Source organism: Haliotis asinina, chromosome 9 (genome assembly GCF_037392515.1).
Source record: "Haliotis asinina isolate JCU_RB_2024 chromosome 9, JCU_Hal_asi_v2, whole genome shotgun sequence".
Lineage (NCBI taxonomy): Eukaryota > Metazoa > Mollusca > Gastropoda > Lepetellida > Haliotidae > Haliotis > Haliotis asinina.
Genome location: NC_090288.1, coordinates 62,049,499 through 62,076,636, shown reverse-complemented (window position 1 = coordinate 62,076,636; position 27,138 = coordinate 62,049,499). Strand labels below are relative to the sequence as shown.

The window sequence follows — 27,138 nt, the reverse complement described above, 5'->3', positions numbered from 1 at the left end:
CAAAAAAGAATAACATCAGTTACCATAGTCACACATCTATTTCATCCCTGCCCATGGTAAATGTCACTATATATGTCGAATATGGTAAAATGTTCTGATCACTTACGTAACAAGGTAAACAATTTCTTCTTGTACAAAATCACACAGATGAAGGAAAATCAATATTTTGTTCTTGACATAACGTGCAAATAATGATACGGATGAACACTGAATCTGCATCAACGATCCATTTGATTGTTTCAGCATGTGCTAGGACTAACATTAGTGAGTGAACCTAAGTACCAGTTCAAGCTAGGAGTCTACTCTGACAACACCTGGTATACCATCACAGTAAACACCTGTAAAAGTCTGGACATACCTGTTGAGGACAGAGGCACAAACTCTACTGTTTTACAGTCAGTTTACCAACATCTGTCTCAGAAGATTGTCCTATACCTTATATACTGTGGACAAATTTGAGCTGCATTAAAAAATCCAATTAAAATTAAAGAGACTCTTTGACTGGGTGCTAATGTCTTTATGGCAAACAAGGCATATAAAAAATGTTTAACAGATCTCTTAAAAATGTAACTGATGTGTCAGTGTCATTATTTTACTACAATGTAATGTTATATTTGGGATTACACTTTCTTAGTAAAGAACAGATTCTAGTTCTCTTGTCAGATTGAATCCCACAATGTCACATAACACATCATAAAAACACCCAAAATAGGGATAAATGCAAAAAGTGGCATACCCTTGAAAAGAGGCTTTAAACTACTGATTCATTATCAACTTCACATCACTGCTGGCCATAGGACCAGCGGCAATATGTATGTACAAAAGAGAACATATGTGTTCCATCAGACTCCCCCTATCTGTTATAATCTGTATTAACATAATACAGGTGTTTACTATGACAGCACTCAGCTCTTGCTCTCAGGACATCACAGTTCTAAAAAGAATCATATTAAGTATCTAAATGTTCACATTGCACCTATACTGAGACATTGAAAGATTTTCTCCGATCTCAAAGCAGACAGATCCCTTTAGAAATAATTAATGTCATATTTCATAATCTTTATACCAGATCTGAACCTGCATCTTTACTGCATCTTTTAAGTACATTTCCATAACATTTGTGAAATAAGTAATGTGTAAAGTACAGGTCAGTTGGAAGTAAGAGAGCATACATGTTCATTTAACACTAATGTGTGAATGACTCTTTGGATTGCTGGAATAAACACTGGTGAGGGTGGTCTCCCCTAAAACAGTCCAAAGTTTAATGACATTTTTCTCTGAATCAAGTGTCAGTGAACAATACCAGAGGGGCACCTGCTGTAGGCTTCACAAACTGAACTGACATGACCAGTAAACAAACATATGCCACAGATGATACCAGACAAAAAAAAAATGTTTTCATGAATATATGGATGTTGGTCGAACATGCTGACAAGCATTTAAGTACAGCTGTAGATTTTAAGAAAAGAAATGCGGACACAACTGACAAACTTTCCATAATTTAGACAGGTACCAGTCACCCATGTATGCTCGGTTACTTCTAAAATGACCGCACATAGAAAAAGAATCTATGGAAGTAGTCGACATAATACTAAGCATTAACCACCTTCACTTTTCTCCTGTGATTTGCAACACTTTAAGTAATAAAAATTTAAACAATGAAATTTTCAAGTGTGATCCTTGAATACAAACAAGTATCATGATACAACCTTCACTGAAGATGATAGCAACAAGAGTGCTTCTTAGCACACTCAAAATACAGAAAATCTCCCAAATGAGGGATTTTTTTTAACTGATTTGCATAAACCTTTCTGAGCTCATCAAAAACCTAAAATACCACAGAAAAATATTTCTTGAATCTAACCTAACAATTGGAACTTTGGATAATTCATTTTAGATGAAATGTTCTCAAAGGTATTCTGAACAAGTCAACAAACTATCACCCAGTTAATCAGACTATCATCTTCAGTGAAGGATGCACAGTAAAACAGTTTGAATTTGATATATATGAAAAGGCAATGAGATACATAAACAAAACTTAACAAACACTTGTCTATTCAAATGAATATCTATTCATGACATTATAGAGCACCCCACAACGGTATGGGTCCGGGGGCATCTGACTCTCCGCAGTGTTGGGTCGGGCCATAAAGTCCCGGTCTTGGTTGACCGTTGGGCCCGCTGAATGAGTCAGTTTGGCTGCCGTCGAGTACTGCCTCTCTTCTAGAAATGGATATGGGGCGTTTTGATGAGGGTAAAGGCTACGATGGGGATATTCCCTATCAAACACAGAATGTTGAGTGGGAGTACTATGCGTCAGGAAAGCACTATTAGTATTGTCACCAACATGTTGCGGATGATACACAGGGTCTCTGGGATACATATATTTGTCTAAATTGAAACTGCTATTTACACCAATTCCACTGAACACATCAGTAGAAGAAGTTTGCGGCAAACCTCGGAAGTCACTCATGGCTGTACCAGCAGTCTGACGATAACGCTCGTCAAAAGTTTTAGTGGCAGTTCCACATGGTGGCCTACTATAGTCTAATGTAGCAGTTCCTGAGTACGGATGACTTCCGAAATAACTCAATTCAAGTGGAAAAGTCTCTGGTGCCAGTTCTCTCTGGGGCTGCGGAGATGAGAGGCTGGCAAACATATTACGCTCGGTCATTGTCCTAGAGGGGTCAAACATAAAGTCGCGACTGGCGAGGTAGTTGTCTTTGGCAAAGAGCGTTGCAGGTGTGGTGTTCGGCTGTCTATCTATTGTGCGCTGCAAGTATGGAGCCTGTGGCCAGGGAGGGGGTCGTACCTCCTGCCCTGACCATGTGTTTGTGAAGGGGTTCCGCGGCATGGTCTGAGACATGGCAGGAGTGGGAAACATGTCCGTACTTGGCATGGTTGTTGGTCGACGAAGAAGAGCTGGGTTTGTTGGTCTTAGCGCTGTGTCTGGGAGACGTGAAATAGCAGTTCTGTCATTTTGAGGCAAGAAAGGTGTGGTCATTCTCTGCCTCATTGCCTCACTCTCCCCAAGCCTCATGAAACTGCTACCTGTGGTTTGTGCAGAAAAGATATTTTCATTCTGACGCAAGAAATTATTCTCTCTAGATACACTATGAATTGAGTTGAGTGGATTAAATGTTTCAAATGGGGCAGGGTCTGGCAGTCGTGGAAGCGCAGATGCTGTGTCCCGCTGGAAGTGTTGTTCCTGAGAACGATCACAGGCCAAGATTTCCATGCGTTTATGGGACATATCATGAAATGGTTGCATACTTGTGTGAGTGATAACGTTACTGGCCACAGATGCTGCTCTTGGGATATCTCGACTGTCCTCATGAGGTTTCTCCGCCAGTTCTTCTAGCCTCTGGAGACGGTTAGGCTCTTCTGGAACAGCTTCTCTTGGAGTGTTGCCAGGTACATTGAGGTCCTGGAGATACTGCCCCAGGTAATCCTTGTCACACTCAGGTGCATGGGCCTGGTGAGGGAATTGAGCACTTGGTTGAGGAGGAGGAGGAGGTGGTGGTGGTGGCTGAGCATCATCTTTAGGAGGTTCCACACTAGGCAACGGTTGCTGCTGATCTTGGGACACTTGGGACAAAGGTTGATTGGACATGGGTTGGTTGGACATAGGTTCTGGATGAGAGAGTGGTTCTTGGATAGGAACAGGAACAGAGACAGGTGCAGGGAGAGGAGATTGCACAGGCTGCATCACTTCCTCCACCTCCTCTTCCTCCTCTGATGGGCTCTGAGGTGGAGGAGGAGCAGGTGCTCGAGGTGGCGTCAAGAGAATATCATTGGGGACTTCATCGTCTGAAGAGACCCTCTGTTCTTCATCATCTCCTTGCTGTTCTTCAGTCTTTTCCTCAGTTTCCTCAACCAATGCTGGTGAGTACTGCCTCATATCCTGCTGAGAATTCAGATCTTTCATTGTGGAATCATCAATAATAGGATTTTCCTCAAGAGATCTATCAATTGCCTCTTGCTGTGCTTGCCCTGGAGACATGGCCTCTTCTTTGGGCACTTCAAGAACAGGAGGAACTTCCAGCTCCTGGTAAGCGTCCTCCAAATTCTCCTGCTTCTCCTCAATCTGTGCCTGTTCTCGTTCCTCTTGTTCAACCGGTAGAGGCTGAGGCTGGCCCTCACTCTCATTGTCACTGAGGAGTGGACTACACACACTGCGGTCACTGTGGGGGCTATGTGGGCTTGGGGAACTGTCATCACTCTCTGGACTTTGTGGTTTATGAAGAGTCTGTGGAGATGGAGGCTGAGGTTCTGGAACAACCTGGGGTTCAACTGGGACATCTACTTCAGCTTCAGCTTCCAGTTGTGGTTCAGCTTCATGTTCTTTCTCATTCCCATCACTTGCTTCCTTCTCTTCCACTTGTTCCTTGGATTTATCTTCATCAACAGCAGCTGCCTTCTTAGTCTTCGTTTTCTTAACAGATGTTTTACCTTTAGGCTTTGTTTCCTTCTTCTTAGTAGGAGTCTTCTTCTTTGCTGCCTTCTTGGTTTGTTGTGGAGATACTTTCTTTTTTGATACTGGTGTCTTCTTCTTGGTTACTTCTGGACACACTTTCTTCTTCATTCCCTGAGACTTGGGTGACTTGGGTGACTTTGGAGTCTTTGGGGCTGCTGTTGCTTTCGGAGATTTGGGGGGAGTGGATGACTTGGTTGATTTCAATGTCTTTGTTGCCTTAGGTGATTTCACCTTTTTAACAGATTTTGGAGAAACCTTTTTGCTAGCCACAACCTTTTTCTTCTTCTTTTTCGGAAGTATCTTTACAGGTTCCTTATCTTTATCGTTTTCTTCCTCATCTTTCTCTGTTTCCTCCTTTGGTACATCTCCATTAGATTTCACCCAATCTGGCAGAGGATTGTGTTTAGGCTCAAGTTTGGCAGCTTCATGAAGCTGATCAAGAGCTTCTCGTGTGAGGGTATGAACTCTTGGCTTGTCCCTCCTGAATACAACAGGGAGGTCATCACCAGAATCATCATCATTGAAGTCATACAGATCAATACCCTTTTCAGGCTTTGCACTTGTAGACTGTTCACTTGTAGTGGCTGTTACAGCTGTTGTAGCTGCAGGAGCAGCAACATCAGCAACAGCAGCAGCAGAACCAGAAGCAGCAGCATCAGGAGCTGTAGAAGGAGGAGACACACCATTCACTTTGGGCTCAGCGCTGTTTTCACTACTCCCAGAAACGTAGGTCTCACGTGGCTGTTCAGAATCGTCTCCTGGCTTGTGTGTGTGGTGCCTCTTGATATGCCACTGTAAGGAGTTTCTCTGTCGACAGGAGAAGCTGCACATAGTACATTTGATGGGTTTCTCATTGGTATGCTGCCTTTGATGCACTTTCAAGTTGTCAGAGTGCCGGAAGGACTTGCCACAGTCTGGCCACATACAGTGATAGTTCCTCTCTCCTGAAACACATGAGTCAGAGTCTGTTTTAGAAATACAAACACATTTTTAATCAAGTAACGCCATTTAGGAAGAAAGGTTTTGGTAACTTTTTAACTAACAGTAGCAGCATCCTCGATATCTCCAGGGTATACATTCCGATGAGTCTCCACTATACCCTGGACGCATCTACGGTTCTGCCCGATAAATTTATTACCTCCCTTTGCTGGCTCCGCCTTCTCACAGTAGCCAATCAGCTAGGCCGCCGTTATAACTGATCTTGCCAGTGTCAACAAAGGTAGCGGTCACAACTGCAAAGGTTTGCTCGCAGTAGGTCCCAGATTTTAGGGAAATCATACAAACAAATTGACAGGTCCGAAACTTTAAAACAACATATGCAAGAACGCCTTCTAACTCTTCCAGAGAACCTTTGCATGGTTTCTGTTGCCAAGTATAATCGGTTAGATAATTCAAAAAACGAAAGTGAGTTGTGATTGGTTCGCTCAACTTCCCAGCGTAGACACCTGACTGGATCAAAAGACAGTCAAGGGAGGTAATAAATTTATCGGGCAGAGCCGTAGATGCATCCAGGTTATAGTGGAGACTTATCGGAACGTATATCCTGGAGATATCGAGGATGCAGTAGCAGTGGCAAATGGCAGTTGTCTAGAGGCAAATTATGGGAATGTTACATGTCAAACCGTTCTTAGTCTGAAGAGTAATTCAGCTAAATAAACTACATCAAAGTGCAATTGCATGACTCCAATTACAATGATACTGAAATCTGTCATTTGACAAAACAACCTTACAATAAATCACTCCAGTTTCAGATACAGTTCTTAACTGCATCGAAATTCATCTACACTGGTGAGAAAAGAAAAGAAAGTGTAACCAGTTGACTCCCACACAAGAGACAAATACCTGCATATGAAATAATGCCTAGCAATACAATAAATGTACCTGAATTGGGAATCAGTTTGTCTTGTAATGTACATTTGCAAACTTCACATTTCCACTGCTAAAGCTGTTATCTCATTTCATCCATCTGAAGCAATATCGTGTGGTCTTTTTACATAAAAAAGAAAAAGTTGTCCAAGATATAGAATTGCTTGTGAAAGTGTAACCTGTGTAAAAACAGACTACTCTCTACAGAATGAGTTTTCTGGTCCGCAAAATCAGGCTTATCTACAAATAAGGTAAATGTTTTTCATTGCCTAAGTTGACTTTAACAGTGACGAAAGCATTCTTTACTACACTTGAATGAATGTAAGGAATCGAAACAAGATAAATGTCTTTCTGTGACTCATTTCATGGACCCTGTTTGGATCTTAACATGCATGCAGCTGCTATTTTCCCAGGTGAAATAACAGCAATATGTGCAGTCCAATTTCAGTAAGTCCATTATGATAACAACTGGCCGTGTCCTAAACTGGGACGGAAAGTTTTTGTCAAACCTCATGTCAAACAGAAAGATTTAAAATCCCTTGATTCAACTACCCACTACCAGGAGACCAAATCAAACACTCACAGTCAGTAACATTCCAGTTACATGTAGAAGGTCCACTACTGCATGAGTGAATTTAGTTTTACGCCGCACTCAGCAATATTTGAGCTATATGACGGTGGTCTGTATATAATCAAGTCTGGACCAGGCAATCCAGTGGTCAACCGCATGAATGTCGATCTGTGCAACATGTCAACCAAGTCAGCGAGTCTGACCACCCGATCTTGTTAGTTGCCTCTTACGCCAAGCATAGTCGCCTTTTATGGCAAGCATGGGTTGCTAAGTCCTTTAATGAAGAAAAGTGGTCCAGACAATCAAGTGACTGATATCGCAACCTTCAACTGGGACACAATAATGTGCATCACCACCCCTTCCTGTTTGTCGCCTCTAACGACAAGCACAGCAATCTGAAGACCAATTCAGACTTGGATCCTCACACTGATACTCTGATGGGCAATACTGACTGCATAACAAAGACTTCACCCTGAAACTTGTTTGAGTCATGAAGGCCTGTACAGTGCACTTATGGTCCAAATATACTTCTTGGACCGACACACATTGAACTAGCAACCATAAACCGTTGTCAATATCATTATTGCAGCAACATCACAGTGCCATGGCTGTAAAATACCCCAACTACATTGAACTACATGATCCAGGTGATAACGCAAAACTTTACAAAACAGCAGTGCAGGGCTGAGTATGCAACACTCCTTGCCACTATTCAAGCTGTACAACAAAACATAAAAGTATACACATCCCATTTACCCTTTCTAAATTCTTAACGAATATCTTTACTCACATAAATTTCAACCCAACTTCACAAACAGGGGTTCAAAAATCCCTTCGCCCGATACCCTGGGTTAGTCACTTTTCATTTCAGGCAATCAAATAATCCTATCTTACTTGTCCATGTGCTACAGACAATTTCAACTTGTGGTTTCAAACTGCAAATTTACTTTGATTTCATTTCATATCTGCCCAAAATGTAGCTAATAAATTTACAATAAAGTAAAGGAAAGTTATCTTTCCTTGATATTTATCACTCTAAATTATGTCATGAAATCAGGACAAGTGGAAAATTAGTCAGGACAAGCTACTTCCTGAAAGTCACTTGCCCTGTAGCATGGGTCTTTTAAAAATGTTTTGAACCACTTTCGAACCACGAGAATATGCTACATGGGCACACTTGTCTGACAAAACTCAAGCACAGATCTACCAAAGTTACCATTGTTAATGATCATAATAATAATAGTCTCCAAGAAAATAAACTATTCATCATAAACTACTCACAAATTTTCTTAGCCATTTCCACACCAACACATTTCTTTCAGACCAGTGAAATGTGCCATATACTCAAGTCACTTTACCAACACGGACCAAATAAAATCCGGACCATTACACCACCAGTGACAAAAACAAAACCAAGATCAGTCCAACACCCAGAGTATTATCTCTCACATCAGGAGCCATCAGCTTAGAGTTGAATGAATCTCATAACTGTACACAGCCCACAACATGAACTTCAATGAAGAAGTGGTACCAGGGACAGTTTCCTGGTTCTAATCAATGGCCAATGTAAAAATGTTGTTGTCAAACAAATTATGCATCATTTCACCTTTTCTACACATCAGTGTAAATGGACAATTTAAAGTTAATTAAATACATATCAAAAGCATATTTTAGTTTACTTAAAGAAAATTAAACCAATACTTTAACAACTCTGACTTTGATGCACTTTCCACAAGAATATTGATTCTAACACTTCCATTATGTAAGTTACATACAATCGATTGTAGAATGTGGACTGCTGTACAATGAATATTTTAAACAATTCTTTATAGGTATCATGTAATTCCAATATAAATATATTTTTAAAATGATAAAAAAACCTTCAGTTTACTGACACGTTGACGGTTTGCATCTAAAAGCCATTACAACTTTCACATTTTGAGAACTGCTTTGGGTTTGTTTTTTTTTTATTGTGAACTGACAACTTCAAGTGTATTTGACCATGTCCTGCAGAGAAGGTCACTTTCCTCAAGATACATCTCTTGTGAGTACATTCAAGATACAGAGTCCAGTTGTTTTTCCACAGCAAACCTAATGGCACGTAATAAGAAGACCGCAAGGCTAAGTTAATTCTACTGTTTACACCGATACTACATGAATACAACCAGTATCCCCAAGACACTCAACTCTGGTAGAGAAACAGCAACAGAAACAGATGCACCATTCCCATCTCACCATAATCAAGTTTAATTTGTACAAGGATGAAAATCAATCTTAGAACAATAAATCTGAGGTTTTGATGCATTTCAGAGGTCGGAGAGCAAGAAAGATGGAAAATACACTCAAATTAATTTCACATTATGGTACAGATTTTAAGCCTTTGTGCTTAAAACACTATTAGGCAGACCAAATTATTAATCCGCCAGCCAAAAATGACTTATTTTGCAATTTTGATATTGATTTTTCTCCAGTTACATGTTCAGTTGACCTGTCTCTCTAGTGTTGTATACAGAGCAAGCAGAGCAGACGGCTTACTTTAGACTGGACAGTTAACAAGACAATGTCGATATTTCACATACAACCGACATGAGCTGAAAAACATGCCAAGGACTAGATAGAATTATATAATGTATGGGTTATTCATCAGAATGTGTGGTTTATCTCTCTTTATTTCTGGTTTTTTTTCATTTGCAACATCAAAACTGTAGCCAGATGAAGCTGGTCAATGCACCACCATCATGTATTACCTACACTGTACTCAAAAATCCCAAATTTTGTGTGAAGATTTCCATTTCTAGGGTTACCAAGCAAAATACCCTGTGTGGAGCCTTTCATTTCCAGGGTTACCAAGCAAAATACCCTGTGTGGAGCCTTTCATTTCCAGGGTTACCAAGCAAAATACCCTGTGTGGAGCATTCCATTTCCAGGGTTACCAAGCAAAATACCCTGTGTGGAGCCTTTCATTTCCAGGGTTACCAAGCAAAATACCCTGTGTGGAGCCTTTCATTTCCAGGGTTACCAAGCAAAATACCCTGTGTGGAGCATTCCATTTCCAGGGTTACCAAGCAAAATACCCTGTGTGGAGCATTCCATTTCTAGGGTTACCAAGCAAAATACCCTGTGTGGAGCCTTTCATTTCCAGGGTTACCAAGCAAAATACCCTGTGTGGAGCCTTTCATTTCCAGGGTTACCAAGCAAAATACCCTGTGTGGAGCATTCCATTTCCAGGGTTACCAAGCAAAATACCCTGTGTGGAGCCTTTCATTTCCAGGGTTACCAAGCAAAATACCCTGTGTGGAGCCTTTCATTTCCAGGGTTACCAAGCAAAATATCCTGTGTGGAGCATTCCATTTTAGGGCTACCCAGCTAACCCTGTGTGAAGTCTTCAATTCCTAGGGTTACCCAATCCTAAACCCATTGTGGAGCCTTCCATTTCTAGGGTTAAACAGGCCAAAAACCAAGTGTGGAGTATTCCATTTCTTGGGTATTCCAGCCACAAACCCTGCATGGAGCATTCTCTTTTATTGGTATCCAAGCCCCAAACCCTGTGTGGAACCTTCCTTCCCAATCCAAAACTGTGTGTGGAGCATGTCATTTCGTAGAATTAGTCAGCCCCCAACAATTTCTGTGAGAAAGACCACCCAGCACTGACTGTAACCCTGCATTTCTATGATCAAGTAGCTAACAAGCCTGTCTGACCCAATCCCATCCTACTGTACCACCACCCAATATGCACCAGTGACCACCGACCAAAGCCCACAATCCATCCCTTCATCCCGACTCACTCATAACAAACAGTCCAAGATATAGAGCAAGATAGTCGAGAAAAAGCGTTGTTCTATTTGTGAGTGCATCAATTGCCTCTCTCCACCTCTGCCAATAATTAGGACCAAGTAGAACCAGGGAACATGGGCTGCCTTTGACTGTGGCTAGTTGAGCTTTCCCCGACTCAATACTCAGCAGTCGGATGCAAATTCTCAACTGTAAGAGAGATGCCAACCAACAATCATTTATTGATTCCAGCAGTATATTGGTGTGTCTGCAGCTTGGCCACTCCTGATTCGTCAGCTCACCCCAGGATTAAGCGGTTTATTCCAAGCGTTACAGAAGCAGTCTCTATCACTCCAATTTAATTACTGTGGCTGTGTTTGCCTCATTAAGCTGTCCCACTCCTAACAGTAATCAAACATAATGGGATATGCCATTTCATATTTAGGGGCCCCAGCACTCATTCAAATATATCAAGGTCCTCCATCACATGAACTGGTAGAAAGTGGGATGTCTCAATACAGCTGCTGACAAAAGAAGCTGTGTGTGTGTCTGTCCTGAAAGACAGTGGATTTTGCTGAAGAAGCTAGGGACCGATGTGTTCACATATGTGTAATGGACGCCAGAATTAAACAGAAATATATTAGTAGCTTGTTTCAGTAGAAACAATTTTCTGTAATATACACTTCTATCCTTTCAAATTCCTACATAACTATCTCCCATTACAAATTCATTACTAAACAAGAATTTTCCATTATACATTCTCAATGATGACAGGGCAGTGGGGTAGCCAAGCACTCACTCGTGACGCTGAAGACCTGGTTTGACTCCCACCATGGGTCCGGCTATTCCCCAACATGATATTGGTGGAATATTGTTAACAGCGAGGTAAACTAAACTCCCTTTCAATGATGACCATCTTCCGTTTAATGTTTTCTAGATAACAATATCCTATCATACTTTACCTACTGACAGCAATCTTCAAATATGTATATTCATGACATGATAACAACCTTCTGTCACATGTTCACTAAATAACAACCTCGCACTATGTTTTCCCAACAGATAACAATCTTCCAATATATGCATTTCCAACATAACCTTAACAACATCCCATTACATATCATAAATCATAAATTACATATTCCCAAAATGAATTATAATCTCCCATAACATATTCTCTACAATACAACAGTCTTCGACATTTTACTCACTGCATCACAATCTTCTAGTATACATATTCTCTACAAGACAAGCATCTTCGGAGATTTATTCCCCACAACTTTGGTCTCTTCTATCATATATTCCCTGCATCACAATCTTCTAGTATACATATTCTCTACAAGACAAGCATCTTCAGATATTTATTCCCCACAACTTAGGTCTCTTCTATCATATATTCCCTGCATCACAATCTTCTAGTATACATATTCTCTACAAGACAAGCATCTTCAGATATTTATTCCCCACAACTTAGGTCTCTTCTATCATATATTCCCTGCATCACAATCTTCTAGTATACATATTCTCTACAAGACAAGCATCTTCAGATATTTATTCCCCACAACTTTGGTCTCTTCTATCATATATTCCCTGCATCACAATCTTCTAGTATACATATTCTCTACAAGACAAGCATCTTCAGATATTTATTCCCCACAACTTAGGTCTCTTCTATCATATATTCCCTGCATCACAATCTTCTAGTATACATATTCTCTACAAGACAAGCATCTTCAGATATTTATTCCCCACAACTTAGGTCTCTTCTATCATATATTCCCTGCATCACAATCTTCTAGTATACATATTCTCTACAAGACAAGCATCTTCGGAGATTTATTCCCCACAACTTTGGTCTCTTCTATCATATATTCCCTGCATCACAATCTTCTAGTATACATATTCTCTACAAGACAAGCATCTTCAGATATTTATTCCCCACAACTTAGGTCTCTTCTATCATATATTCCCTGCATCACAATCTTCTAGTATACATATTCTCTACAAGACAAGCATCTTCAGATATTTATTCCCCACAACTTAGGTCTCTTCCATCATATATTCCCTGTATGACAAACTTCCTTCACAATAAATTATAATCCCCTACATTGTACTAATACTACTATACTGAACAAACCTTCACTCAACTACTAAACATTCACTAAAAAGGCCTTATGATGATGTCATGATCAATGTCCTTCTAGATCTATAAGTGAAAACAATTTTCCATCACATAATCCAAATACAAAACACCATTCCATCATAAAATCCCACATACAAATGTCATTATGTAATCCCTATAACATAACAAAGATCCATGATACAATCCTAGCATGATAATAATCTTGTACCATATAATCCCTTAATAACCTTTTTCAAATTAATAATCCCTCATCACAAAACAAGGTGGTACTTCATAATCCCTATTTAACAATCTTTCTCTATAAATCAATACACGATAACCATCCTTCTTGACTAAATCATATCATACTTGATGTTATCCTTTGATTCCAGTTCAAACAAGACCACAACACTGATATACCAAAAAATGCACTTTAACTGCATTAGAGAATTCCCAATGTCAATGTGTATGTTAATGAAGTGAGATAGCCCCCATCATCTGCCAGCAACCACAAGCTGTGACTGATATCTTCTACAACAAACACATCATTACTTGCAACATGAATCATTCCCGTATTGATCCCCAGCTTTGGTGGCTGCAGGTGAGGTCTGCCTGTAATTGCTCCCATGCCTCAGATATACTGTTAATTAAACAATTGCAACTGGTTCCATTCCGTCTTACTAAATGTGTTTTCTCTCATTTCACCTCTAACATGCAATTGTTGCATTAGCTCCACAAATACTGATTTAACTTCTTACCTGGCCAGGTTTGTTGAAATAACTGTGAATGGAGCTAATTCTAAACTCAATTGATTCCAGTTTTAAAAAAACAAATCCTTCTCATCATCCTATGGAGCAAAATCAATACAACTTTGGCACAGACAATGTCATTCAGGTAAAAAACCTGCATCAGTATGATTGGCTTAATTCCCAGCAGCAAATCCCACGCCCGACACCAGGTGCAGTGAAGTGCAGTCATCTGAGACCTGTCACAAGCCAGGTGTGAACATCCTGAAGCAATCAATATTGCAGACAAGCTGGTCTATGAGATCTGAAACACCCCATGCATGGAGAAATCTTGCTGCCAAAACCCTTCCTGTACTGCTTGCACAAACAGGAAAGCTTGTTGCAAAAACAGAACCAGACCATGCAATACCTCTGAGTCTACTTGTCAAAAAGTTATCAGAAGTTCATAAAGTGAGTGAGTTAAGATTTACAGTCACATTTCAGCCATATCGTGACTCTTTAACCTAAGTACTACATAGACTTGGACAACTTGACGTTAACACTTTTGATGTCCTCAAATATCAACTTCTTGAGATGTAAAATTTCAAAACTTAGCTCAAAACAATGTCACAGAGCAGTGTGCTGCAAAACACAATGGAGCATAACGAGATGGCATACTTGCAGAAATGAAACTTGTTATGAATACAAGGCCAGCCTGACATAATTCTTGCCTTCTCTACTTTTATGAATAAAATAATACATTCCACCAAACATAATGGGATCAGGTTAAACTGTGATTGCGTCCACAGTCAATCAGAAACACTGATGCCAAGCAGTACCTTGAATTTTGCTAATGGCAAGTTACCAAACCCGCCTGGGAAAAATCTATTAGAAAATAATTTAAATTTACTACAAAGGTGGGGTGTGCCAAGTTTACCATAAAAAGCAGCATGTAGAAGATGCAAAGCCACTATTTCATATACAAGAAATAACACTGACTTGAATGCACTCTTTACCCATTGTCACTCTCCGCCACACTCAAGCTAAAGCAAACCCATTAAAACCTGGAAGAGGTCTGTATAAGGAAAGAGTTCTCTTAAGGCATATGCCAAAATGAATTAACTTATCACAAGCGATAATGTAAATCTGAGGAAAACATCTGATCATCATAGTTCATTTGCATGTACCACATGTTACATTGTGAGTGAGTGAGTGAGTGAGCATGGTTCTACACCGCCCTTAGCAATATTTGAGCAATGTCATTGATGGAATACCAGAGATGATCTTCACACACTGTTCCCATGTGGGAATCGAAAACAGGCTTTAGCATGAACGCTTTAACCACTAGGCTACCCCACTAGGCAGTACAAGACAGCAAGTTCAAGTGTGGCTAACAATGTATCAGAGAGTTCACTGACTTTCATAAGTGAAGTATGAACTATGATTTATTACCCACATAGGTGAAAAGATCCTGTGTTATATCTTTCTTATATATGCACAGTGTGTAATTTTGTGATTCTCAATGTTGATTGATCAATTATATTTTGGTACAATTTCACTGGATGCGCAAACTACTTTCACTCCTCTACATTTATTCATCATATTTCATTGATTCACTGATGAATTGACTGTACTATAATCGCACTGATTTGACATTTTAAAATAGAACAAAACGAAACACTGAGGATTTCAATTTTGATGCCATTTTTATGCTTCATTTCAATACATGAACAATATGGCATCATTACTTAACATGTTTTGAAATAAGTAAATTGTCTAAAATTGTCCACAAGGTGGATAGAGACATTACTGGACATGTAACAAGAATAATACCCCCAGTAAATTCCTTTCACATGTATGTGATAAACACTGAATGTGGACAACTAAAAGTTGCAAGGTATAGACTGAGAGTGTAGCTGGAATCTAGCTAGTCGGCATCTCACAAAAGTCCCCATTTACCTGAGTGTGTCATAAATGACTTAATGCATAATGATCTTTTTAACCCCCCTCCCAATTTAAAACGATGCTTTTGACAGGTCTGATCCTGTTTTTTTTTCACCATGACATTGAAAACTTTTGGCTGCAAAACAAAAACTGACAGAGAGCATTAATTTCACTCATGACATATTTCCCGTAATCACTTGTACTTGGTGAGTTATTCTCTAAATATTAAATAGACACATTTAAAACGAGCAAAATTGATGGAAGCCATTTCAACTTGTTTTGATAAGTGTAAAGTTATCTGCATTTACATATGTTACGGTTACTCCTACTTTGCTACATGTGAGATTAAGTGAGCAAGTTCAAGTTACACTTTTATTTCACTGGCTAAAGGTTCGTGAAAGAGTTCATTAAGCTAGCACTATGCAAGGAAAAGTGGCTTTAGAGTGTTTAAGTTGTGACATTTCACTGAATATTTACTAGAGTGGAAACAGAAGAAAGTTATTTCTTGTTTTGTCAAGAAACAGGACAACTTAACAGTGAGCTTCTCACATTTGCCTCTTGGAATTTTCTTTTACAAAACAAGCAAAACAACTTGACTTGGTGAGGTTGATGGGTGCTTGGCTGATGGCAGCTGTCCTTCCTACACTAATGTCAAACAGTAAACAGTGTGGTGGTATAGTCTTGTGGTGAAGACCCTTACTCGTCATTTCCCACATGGGCACATTGTCATTTCTGGTGTTTTCCGACGTGATATTGCAGGAATATTGCGAAAAGCGGCATAAGAATAAACTCACTCACTAACTCTAACAATAAACAACATGATTTAGATAAACTGTTAACAGGTATTTGAGACTGATGAGTCAGGTAATGGCTGCTTGTTGCATGCAAAATGTTGGAAATGCAGAATCGAAATATGCATCGTTTCATGAAACACCTGTATCATGACATCCCTACCAGGGATGCCAACCCTGAACTGAAAGAAAGCAGTCATGCCTTGCTAAAAGCAATTACTGAGCCCTGAAGGTGCAAGTTGTGCGTGGGCCTGAGAGGGGGCTTGGCACTTTTTTTATAGTGGGTGTCTGGGCCCTTAAGAAAATCAGTAGATTTAGCCTGAAATATGCAATTTCTGGGCATATTTAACTACATAATACTAACTAAAAAAAACATATTTCAATGGCTATTGAATAAAATTCTTTCATACATTCTACATTTATGACATAATGTTTTCTAAAAGTCAGAGAGTTGATTTTGTAACTGAAAATTGGAGTTACTCCTCCAAAATCAGACTGGTTGGCATCTCTGTCCTACTGTCTACATCAAATAACGATCTAGTCATCTATTGCAAAGTAACATAATCCAGCTTTGTGTACAATGTCACTTGATATGGACTATTCAAGCTGGATGTTCAGGCAATCATAAAATCTATGAATGATTAAATATTACCACACTCAGCTTTAACTGGTTTCGCATGAGACACTTCATTAACATGTCTACCAACATTTTATTAAATTTGAAATAATCAATCACAGTTAGGAAAATACATGACAAATTCATAAACCAAACGTGGTGTTACCAGTATGTCCATTATTCTATTACCGACGCTGGGTACTCGCATGTCGATATATTTCTTGCACGTTTCAATACCAGTATGTGTATTATGCATTTCCAGAACCATTTAGGATTCTGTTATGTCGATGACAGTGCTTCCTCCACGTCAGAATACTAGTATGTCAATGATGCATTTCCTGCACATAAAAGATCAGCGATATTCAAAATCAAACACCTAATTTATCCAATTAAAAACCAGATGTCAATATTGCAAAAAGCGGCATAAAAATAAACTCACTCACTAACTCTAACAATATTCAAAATCAAACACCTAATTTATCCAATTAAAAACCAGATGTCAGCAAATGTTGTTAAGCAGACATCACAAATACCAATTTCACCCAAAGCCACAATACAGAATTAATTTCTTTAATTTAAAAATAACTGTTTTTACACCATCGAGTCTGATCATGCACTGATACTGGCAGGTTAAGAGCCTTGACTTCGTACTCAGTAACATGCACAGAAGAAATGCTGTGTTAACAAAACTATCATAGTAATCCTGTTTACATGTCAATTTTATTTCGATTCAATCCAATATCGGTCCACTGGGGCTCTTAGCTGTCTGTAGAATGAAAGACAGATTGCAAATTACCAAATAAAAAACCAGACATAACCAGTCTGCCATTTGGCCGTAGTAACACAATTGAGTGCGAAGAGTTTTCTCTATGGAGAAACAAAGTGTCAACAGTTTAACACACTTCTCCTTTACTAACCTGTATGTGTGATTTCGTGGCGCTTCAGATGACTTTTCTTGAAGAATGAGAAACTGCACCCCTCAGCCGAGCAGTGATATTTCTTCTCCCCAAGCTGGTGCAACTCCTCAGCATGGTTTTTGAGGAATTTGGCTGTACGGAAAGTCTTACTGCAGCCATCAATGTCACACTTAAATGGCCTTCCAGTGTTGTGGCTTTCCATGTGACACCTCATCGCATTCACTGTCTTGAATGATTTCTCACATTTCTCACACTGGAACGGCCTACTTTCAGCATGAAGACGTAAGTGGCGTTTCATGTGCTCCTCTTTATAAAACATCTTATCACATTCCCGACATTTGATTGTCTTCTGCCGCTCCTGGTGAATGTTCTGGATATGTTTGTGTAAGTTCGCCTTGTAATTGGACTGGTAGCTACACAGTTGACATGTATAAAGTTTGGGTTGATCAGGGAAATGTGTACTAATGTGAACCTTGAGGCCTGATTCATACTTAAACTCTTTGTTGCACTCCTTACAAACAAGCGGCACTTTACCCTTGCACTCCTCCATGTGTTTCTCCAGAGTGTCCTCCCCTTCAGGACATCGGATATATCGCGAACACAGACGACACAACTTAAGGTCCCCCTTGTTTTTATGCTCCTCTGTGACGTGTTCCTCCAGTGCCTCCTGTGTCGTACAAACAAATGGACATTTAAAACACATTATGACATCATGAAGCAGCATGTGTTTCGCAAACACAACCCGTTTGGCAGCATCAAAATCACATCTATCACACTTAAATTTGGGTGGTTTTCTTATGATTTGATGAGCACGTTTCATATGTCTGGTTAATGCTGCCAAACCCCGTGTTTTGTGACCACACAAAGAACACTCTCTAGTCTCTAAAATCTTCTTTTCTTTGTAAAGCTTTGAATTCACTACTTTGTTTTCACTCGTACTGGCCGGACTGTCACCCTCAGCTGCAACACTGGTATCTTTGACTTCGCCATCTTTCTTGTTCTCTGCTCCTTCCACATTGTCCGCAACACCATCCACAACAGTATCTCCTATATCACTTTTCACACCAACACCTATTGTACCATTCTCAGATGCACTTGCCAAAAGTTCAGACGAAGCACCAACACCATTGTTCTCTACATTTTCTTTACCCTCACCATCTGCTAATGGCTTCTTCACAACTTTTTTCTTCTTTTTCACAACTTTCTTTACTTCACCATCATTGTTTCCAACACTTTTCTTCTTTTTCTTTTCTGGTGAAGGTTTGACCACCTGCTTCTGAGAAGCAGATGGCTCACCATCAGAAACATTCTCTTCCGTCTTCTCTGCATTCTCACCTTCCTCTGATTTCCTCTTCTTTGCTTTTGCCTTCTTCAGAGGTTTTGTTTTATCTGACTTTTCTTTTTCATCTATAGTGTCAGTCTTTGTCAAACCATTTACCTTCTCTTTTCCCTTCTCTTTTGGCTTTTTGGGTTTGGAACTTTTAGGTTTCTTTTTCGCCTCTGGTTTTGCTGCACTTTTGTCCTCAGCGTCAGCTGATTCTGATTTCAATGTCAATTCAGAAACATCCATTTTCTCCTGCTCCTCAGATGTGACAGTCTCAACAGTAGTTTGATGTGCATCATTGGCAGTATCAGATGCTGCTGGTTTGACTGAGCTCTCCACCTTCATCTCAGAGTCAGTTCCACCAATACCACTGTCACTCGAACACTGTGCATTCTCATGGTTGTCTGGACTTCCCAACTGCTCACAGGCTGCCTTTGACACAGACTGCTCTGTTGTCTTGCTGGTAACATCTTTCTTGGTTTTCTTTGCTGCCTTTTTCTCCTTCACCTTCTTTGTTGGCTCCTTAACATCTGTTTTGCTTGATACATCAGGCTCTTTAGATTCCTTGACTTTACTCTTCACATTTTTGCTTTTTGAAGACTTCTTAGGCTTAGGACTGACAGTCTTTTCTCCAGGAGAATCAGATGTCTTTTCCGCGGAGCTGTTTCCCTTTGACTTTGAACTCTGTGGCTTCTTTGTAACTTTGGGTTTTGAAACTGGCAGTGTTTTCTCATCTTCTTGTTCATCATGAAACTTCCTTTTCTTTGGCGTCCTCTTTGATCGAGACTTGGCCCCTGCCTCACAGGGTTTCGGTTCAGCCTGATCCACAGCTGAGGGACTGTCATCCTTCAGCGGTGCACCAGGCAATTCAGACACACTTTCACTTTTCACATTTCCATTTACTGAAGTTTTCTTTTCCACATTCTTTTTCACTTTCTCACTATCATTAAAATTAAGTTTTTCCTTTGTTTTTACATCATCATTACGTCTTTTCTTAGGTGGTTTCCTTGGAGGTGTTTTAACGATGATATCGCCCCGAGCAACTTCATCAATGATGCTTTCATATGAACATACATTTGCTACTGGTTCCTTTGCTGGGGGTTCAGGAGTCGAAGGTTTGTTTTCTTGGCACTCCTGTTCCTCCGCCTTTGGTTCAGGCTGATCAGGAACTGGACTTGAAGTTAAAACAACAGGTTCAGGGTTACAGCTGTCACATTCCACATGGTTTTCTATAGCAGGTACATCTTCACACACCTCTGGCACAGTATTGTTGAAATCCAAACATTCTGTTATAGAATTCACAGCTGCTGCTATTTCATCAGGACCTTCGTTGGCGACCTCTACTGCTCCTCCATCAACTGCTTGCGCTGGCACATCAGGAGAAGCAGTAGAGGGGTGGCAGTTCTGACCATCCCCTACAGTCTCAACCTTCTTCGACTTCTTTACTTTCTTGACCGTTTTAGGGAGGACAGCCTTTTCTACATCCTCCCTGTCCCGCTCAACGATGTCCTTTTTCTTCACGTCCTTATCAATTTTAGTCCTCATTCTCCTGGACTTCTCTCTTTCTCATGACCAGCAGATGACCTTCACATTCAGCACAATCACCCTTCCCCAATAGAGTCCATCTGAAACAATCGAACACAGATACTAATCATGATGCTCACATAGTACCATATTTACAACATGCTAAAGAAGGTACCCCAAGGAAAATGATATCTGTTGTCTGAAGCTACACTTTGTAACATTTCAGTCATATGAATTCAACCTCAAACATAATCCAGACGGTCAGCAATACAGTCAGTGATTGACCTCATAAGCATCTTCATTAACAATTGATACCACAAGGTCAGATATTTTCATACCTTTACAAAAAGATGCAGATGTAAAATTGCAACAACGAAAGTTAAAATCTAGTTCTTGCTAATATTCCTTGATGCATGGAATTGATCGTGGGAGAAAATAATTCACAACATTTGTACAAATAGCTGAATGCCCAATCGACAAGTCCTGAAAACACATGCTCCTCCATAAACATTTGCATGAGTCAAAGAACATGGTTTTATGCCGCTTTTTGCAAAATTCCAGCAATATCACGTTGGGAGACACAAGAAAAGGGTTTCACACATTGTACCCATGTGGGGAATCGAACCCATACCTTCGGTGTGACAAGCAAAAAAAATGCTTCAACCACTAGGCAACCCCACTGCCTCCATAAACATTTGAAATCATCGCCTAAACATACAGGAGTACCCACCAATTGCCTTCAATGGCAGATATGTAGGTTTACTTAACTGTCTCTATTGTCTACTTCATAATCTATGCTGTGATGCCTAGCAGTTAGATAGAATCATCATGAAGTGGTCAGTGGCAACAGATAAATCTTAAAATGTGAACGATCTCTGCCAACACAAAAGCAACATTACATACATTGCTTTGTGTAAAATGATATTCTCATTTGCACAAAGCACATGCTCCAATCAGTAGAATCCCACACAAGGATATACCTGTCACCTGAGCAGACAACAGAAAACATCTATTTCATTGTTACTTATTCTTGGTATGAGTGGTGGGTATGCTCATGAATGGGATGAGTAGATGAAAAAGGCACCCCTCTAGGTTTTGATGGCACCTTGTGAGACTATATATGTGATGCTTACAAAGGATAACTACCCACAATGGAAATTGTTTCTCACAATTAAGGATATTTGCTTATCAATAATGTGGCACAAGTACTCAACATGCTGTAAGTAACTGTGACCCAGGTCATGTGATCAAAGGGCAATAACTCAGCTTTGACCAAGCAAAACATCCATTGAAAACAGCAAGCTCGGTATTAGGACAGAAGATATCAGATACATATCAATTCTTCTTGGTCATGTCTCAAGTCATTCCTTGGTCAATACAGACCCTCTTACTTATCAACTCTACACAAGAAAAGGTGGTGTGAATCAGTCTCATGTCATACTGAGGAGCTTATATTCCACAAAACTTTTTCAGAGCTTATCAAGGACTTCAAAAAATGATTTCCAGAACATGGATGGAAAGAATCCATGAATGGCATATTTACTGTCCTGAAACAATTTTAGTCCAGTGACTCAAAATAAAAGGATTTGATTGGCTTCTTGGTGAGTCAAACCAGAGAAATGTTAAAAAATCTGTAACATAGTGTAAGCCTGACAGAATCAGATTTCAGAGAGACTGGTGACATCCACTTTTCCTATCAAGTAGTTGACAACACTGCAGCAGATAGTTTTTGCAGACAATAAAATCAAATTAATGTCTAGCCATAGACCAGGGGATAACAATATCAACATCGGCCAGTCAGAAAGTAGCTTACGCAAACTAAACATCAGTTTCAAACTAGAGACTTCAATTCCACTTTAAAAGGCATTTTGACCATTTCTATGAATTTCTCACTTCAGGATTTAAAAACTAAAAGAGAAAACGATCTGCAATGTCTAACAGAGGGCCAAGATTCATATCTTTAGCCAATTGTAGCAAAACAGACAATACATTTTATGGATAAGTCATATTTACAGCTGGAAAAGGATTTTTGGAATTCCCATGTTAACCATTCAATGCACGTTGTCACTTTTCATATGTGGTAAGTAATGCTCTGACTGGTTATTATTTTAGCATCATTTAAAGATATTTATACATCGCATGACTTGTTATTATCTTTCCTATATCACACACATATCCACACAGCTAGTACATTAGAAGACAGGCCATTCTGAAAGGGCCTCTATTAGGATGTCCTCACATCTCTTAGAGATAGCAAAAGCCAATATCAAACTTTACAGAGATTGTGCATGCTATATCTAAATGGGAAGGACTCCTCATGCTCTAATCACTGGTGTGTCATTCTGTCTTGAAATTGGACCCTTACTCATACCCCTTGTACGCATACCTTTGGACTTCTTTGAACAGCATTTCAGAAGTTGTATATAGATAAAGGAAAACCAAGTTCTGAGGATAGTCAACTTCTTTATTGCAATGGGTGCGACGTTTTGGTGCAGATACCAACTTCTTTATTGCAATGGGTGCGACGTTTTGGTGTAGATACCAACTTCTTTATTGCAATGGGTGCGACGTTTTGGTGTAGATACCAACTTCCTTATTGCAATGGGTGCAACGTTTTGGTGTAGATACCAACTTCTTTATTGCAATGGGTGCGAAGCTTTGGTGTAGATACCAACTTCTTTTTCGCAATGGGTGAGACGTTTTGGTGTAGATACTATCACCATCACTTGCTCAGTAACAGTGTTAGTATCTACACTGAAACGTCACACCCATTGCAATAAAGAAGTTGGTATCTAGACCAAAATGTCGCACCCATTGCAAAAAAGAAGTTGGTATCTACACCAAAACGTCGCACCCATTGCAATAAAGAAGTTGGTATATCCAGAGAACCTGGTTTTCCATACCTTTGGACTGCTGACATGCCAGTGCCTAATAACAATTTACATCATCAACAAAAACATAATTGATCACTTAAGTATTTACAGTTGGAAGCAGTCAATGAACTGGGGGTTGCTGATATTGATCATGATATCATGAAAATGTTGCTCATTATTACCAAGAACACAGCCTGAGATACTCAGCTTGCTTCTGAATCACCTGTTTAGGGACACCCGAGCAGTGAATGTACAATGGGCATTGAGGAAGACTTACCATACTTGCAATGAAAAATACTGCTAATCATCAGTCACATAGTTGCAGCTGGTGATGTGAGTTGTACCATGAACACGCTACCGCCACTCAACGGTGAGCACGATCTGAAGCAGACAGACACATGGTCAAACTGACATACATCCACAGTACCAGAGATATGAATATATATCAAAGCTGACGTTCCATTTCCCTGGACTCTGAGTCTGAAAGTGAAAAAGAATTTTGAGTGTTCTTGGTGTCATTTGACTAAGTAATTTTCACATATAACCTTTTATCATTTAGGTTAATGAGTGAGTTTAATTTTATGCAATATTCCAGCTATATGGCGGTGGTCTGGAAATAATCGAGTCTCGACCAGACAATCCAGTGATCAACAACATGAGCATCAATCTGCCCAACGGGGAACCAATAACATATGTCAACCATGTCAGTGAGTCTGACCACCCGATCCCATTAGTCGCCTCTTACAACAAGCATAGTCGCCTTTTATGGCAAGCATGGGTTGCTGAAGGTCTATTCTACCCTGGTAGCTTCACGGGTCTCATTTAGGTTAAGAGAAAAGGAGCTTCACGCAACTCTTAACAATATTTCATTACAGATCATGTAAGTCAGTTTCAATTGGAATGTGAAAACCTTAAGTGATGCAGCTCTATGACAATTATCACCTTGATAAGCTACTAGGGTGCTGACAAGTCCACAAACATAGGTTTCCATGGTGCCCAAGTGACATAACACGGAACAAATGATTTGAATGCTTTGACCATGTTGACAGTGTTAATTATCACTGAATTTCATGAAGGGATATGGTTTGATTCACTAAAGATGTCGGTGAATTGTACCAGCCCTTGTAAGTAGATGGCAGTGTTAATGAGTGCCTTTTTCCAGTATTGGAATATCATGGCAGTGATGGTTAATTTTTAACAATGGGCCTGTGACTGGACTCCTATATTGTGGACCTAATTTACAATACTGCATGACAATGAAGTACATACTTACAGCATTACCTGAAAACATGCACTGAGAAAAAATCAATTCCAATTTGAGAATTTTTAAGACACTGAAAGTCACTCAGCAGTTGTTGATAATAAAACTGACTTACTCTTACTGTCTTGGGACGCACATTTCATATCAAGAAACACAGGTGAGATTCTCAAAATAATGATGATTCATATAATCATGAAGTGCAAAGAAGAAACATGTATCTATAAAAATGACATCCTCAACAATAGCCTTATCCAAGGTAGTCTGGTAAGACATGTAAAGACATCTGTGGCATACACACATTATTTTGCATTGATATTCACATGTTCATGATCAATAGATCTACATTAAAAATTTACTAAAACATCAATATCACAACGACATCCCTAATTCAACATATAATTCACTACAGTGTGCGTGTTGAAATGAAAATTTAAGTAAGCTAGCTGAAAGCTATGGGCCTTGGTGTGACATGCAGGAACCCTTTAGAAAGAGGAATAACAAATCTCTATCAGATGTTTGGTAGGACTAAAGAAGGATATTCATCTGGCAGTATCTGGCATGTGAAAGAAGACAACTGATTGGAACGCCTTATAAATATGATTATGATAGGCTGACACTCATGTACATGCCAAACAAAATATTACATAATTCATTCACGAAGATCAAAATCACACCCTAAGGATTAACCACATTCAGTAAACATCTGACCACTTTCTGAATGGCATGGTGTAATCATAATCCAACATACTCCATCTGCAGAGGCTGAGCTGGGTGAATGGCTGACTTTGTATGCACACGGGTAGCGATTTAGGGTTCAAATCCTGGATGGGACTCAACCTACCAAAGCACAAGAATCAGCATTCTACTGTGACAGTGTAGTACCAAATCTAGATGTTGAATTCTCAATAGATAAAGAAACTAAATAGATTTTGGAAAAACACTGTAGCTTTCCTGACTGTCACCAGTCTCAAGACATAGCTTGGTAATTTCTACTCATGTACCTATCATTCACAAAACTTGCACACAGAAACAAAGTAATTTTACTAGTCACTAAATGTAAGCACAAAATTCCTCCCAGTCCTATTGACATCTGCTCATATATATTTTTGGGGCACATGGCTTAAAGTCCAGTAAGATGATAAACTGCAACTAGTTCAATCTCTGACTAAACAATATATTATCTTCAGATTCAGATAGGAGTGGTGGGGTATCCTAGAGGTTAAAGTATTGGCTTGTCACTCTGTAGACCGGAGTTCAAATCCCTGTGTGGGTAATTTGTGTGACGCCCATTTCTGGTGTCCCACTGCCATGATATTGCTAGAATACTGAGAATACTAAAGCGAAATTAAACCATACTGCCTCACTCATTCAGAATCAGACAGAACTTAATGATAACTGATATTTTCCTAGCAATACCTTTGTATGAAGTACAGACATTACATGGTAATTTTTTTTTATTACTGCCTTTGTTGCAGGTCACAAAAGGGAAAATATCATATTTTAAGAAGCAACAAAATACTTACATAAACTAGCATCCAAACAAAATGTCACCAAATATTTTTCTGATCTAAAACAAAACTTCAGCAAAATATGGTAACATTAAATGTCTTATTATGAAAAACAATCATTCAGAAACAGTACTTAATAGATTACAATAAGAGAAACGATGCAGCTTGTGATCTATGATCACATGAATGACACTGAATTCTATTATTCAGTATTCGATCACAAATGCAGAATCGACTGGGAGCTTTTACAACTTTCTTGGCAGCAAGTACTGTTCAATGTCATGTGTGTCCATCCCTAGCAGTGATGCAGGAACCAACCCTGCATCAAACTATGTAGGCGAGTCTCCTGGCATCTTGAGTACTTTTATTAGTGGCTGGCCATCAGGGCCTGCTGCCACCTGCAGGCGTTACATTCTACAGGCCCTGAATTAAATCTGCAGGCCCATTTTGTTAAAGTCAAACCAACAAAAACAAAGAATACTACTACACTGTGCACAATTTAACACTGTTTCCACAAAACCAATTAGCCAAGTGTCTATTTGTTAAAAACTGATGTTGACATTCCTAAGCACAAAGCACCAAAATACCCATGAAGTGAAACCTTTAGGAAACCGCAACATGATGGACTATGGATGATTCCAGAACACTAATAAAGAAAAAAAAAAGAAAATAATTTTGGGAAAATATTCCACTTTTTTTTAAAAAAGACAAATAACTTACTGAAGGCTATAAGTACAAGGGCCTGCAAATATTTGAAACACCGATACGATTACAATGGGCACTGGACCTCCAGTCAGTGGTTATTTCAAACACTGTCCGACACCATTCCTTTTGTAGGGCAGCTGCCA

The 27,138-nt window shown here is 39.5% G+C and overlaps 1 protein-coding gene across 1 annotated transcript in view; it reads right to left on the bottom strand.

Annotated features, from left to right (window-relative positions):
* Window positions 1-1,958: 1,958 nt before the first annotated feature.
* Window positions 1,959-27,138, bottom strand: part of LOC137296892 (uncharacterized) — a 31,340-nt gene continuing 6,160 nt past the window's right edge. The window contains exons 2-4 of the mRNA XM_067828778.1: window positions 23,799-23,902; window positions 17,801-20,749; window positions 1,959-5,421 (exon numbers count right to left, since the gene is read on the bottom strand). Coding sequence (XP_067684879.1) covers window positions 2,054-5,421; window positions 17,801-20,669 — 6,237 coding nt within the window. The 5' untranslated portion in view covers window positions 20,670-20,749; window positions 23,799-23,902 and the 3' untranslated portion in view covers window positions 1,959-2,053. The remainder of the gene's footprint in view (window positions 5,422-17,800; window positions 20,750-23,798; window positions 23,903-27,138) is intronic.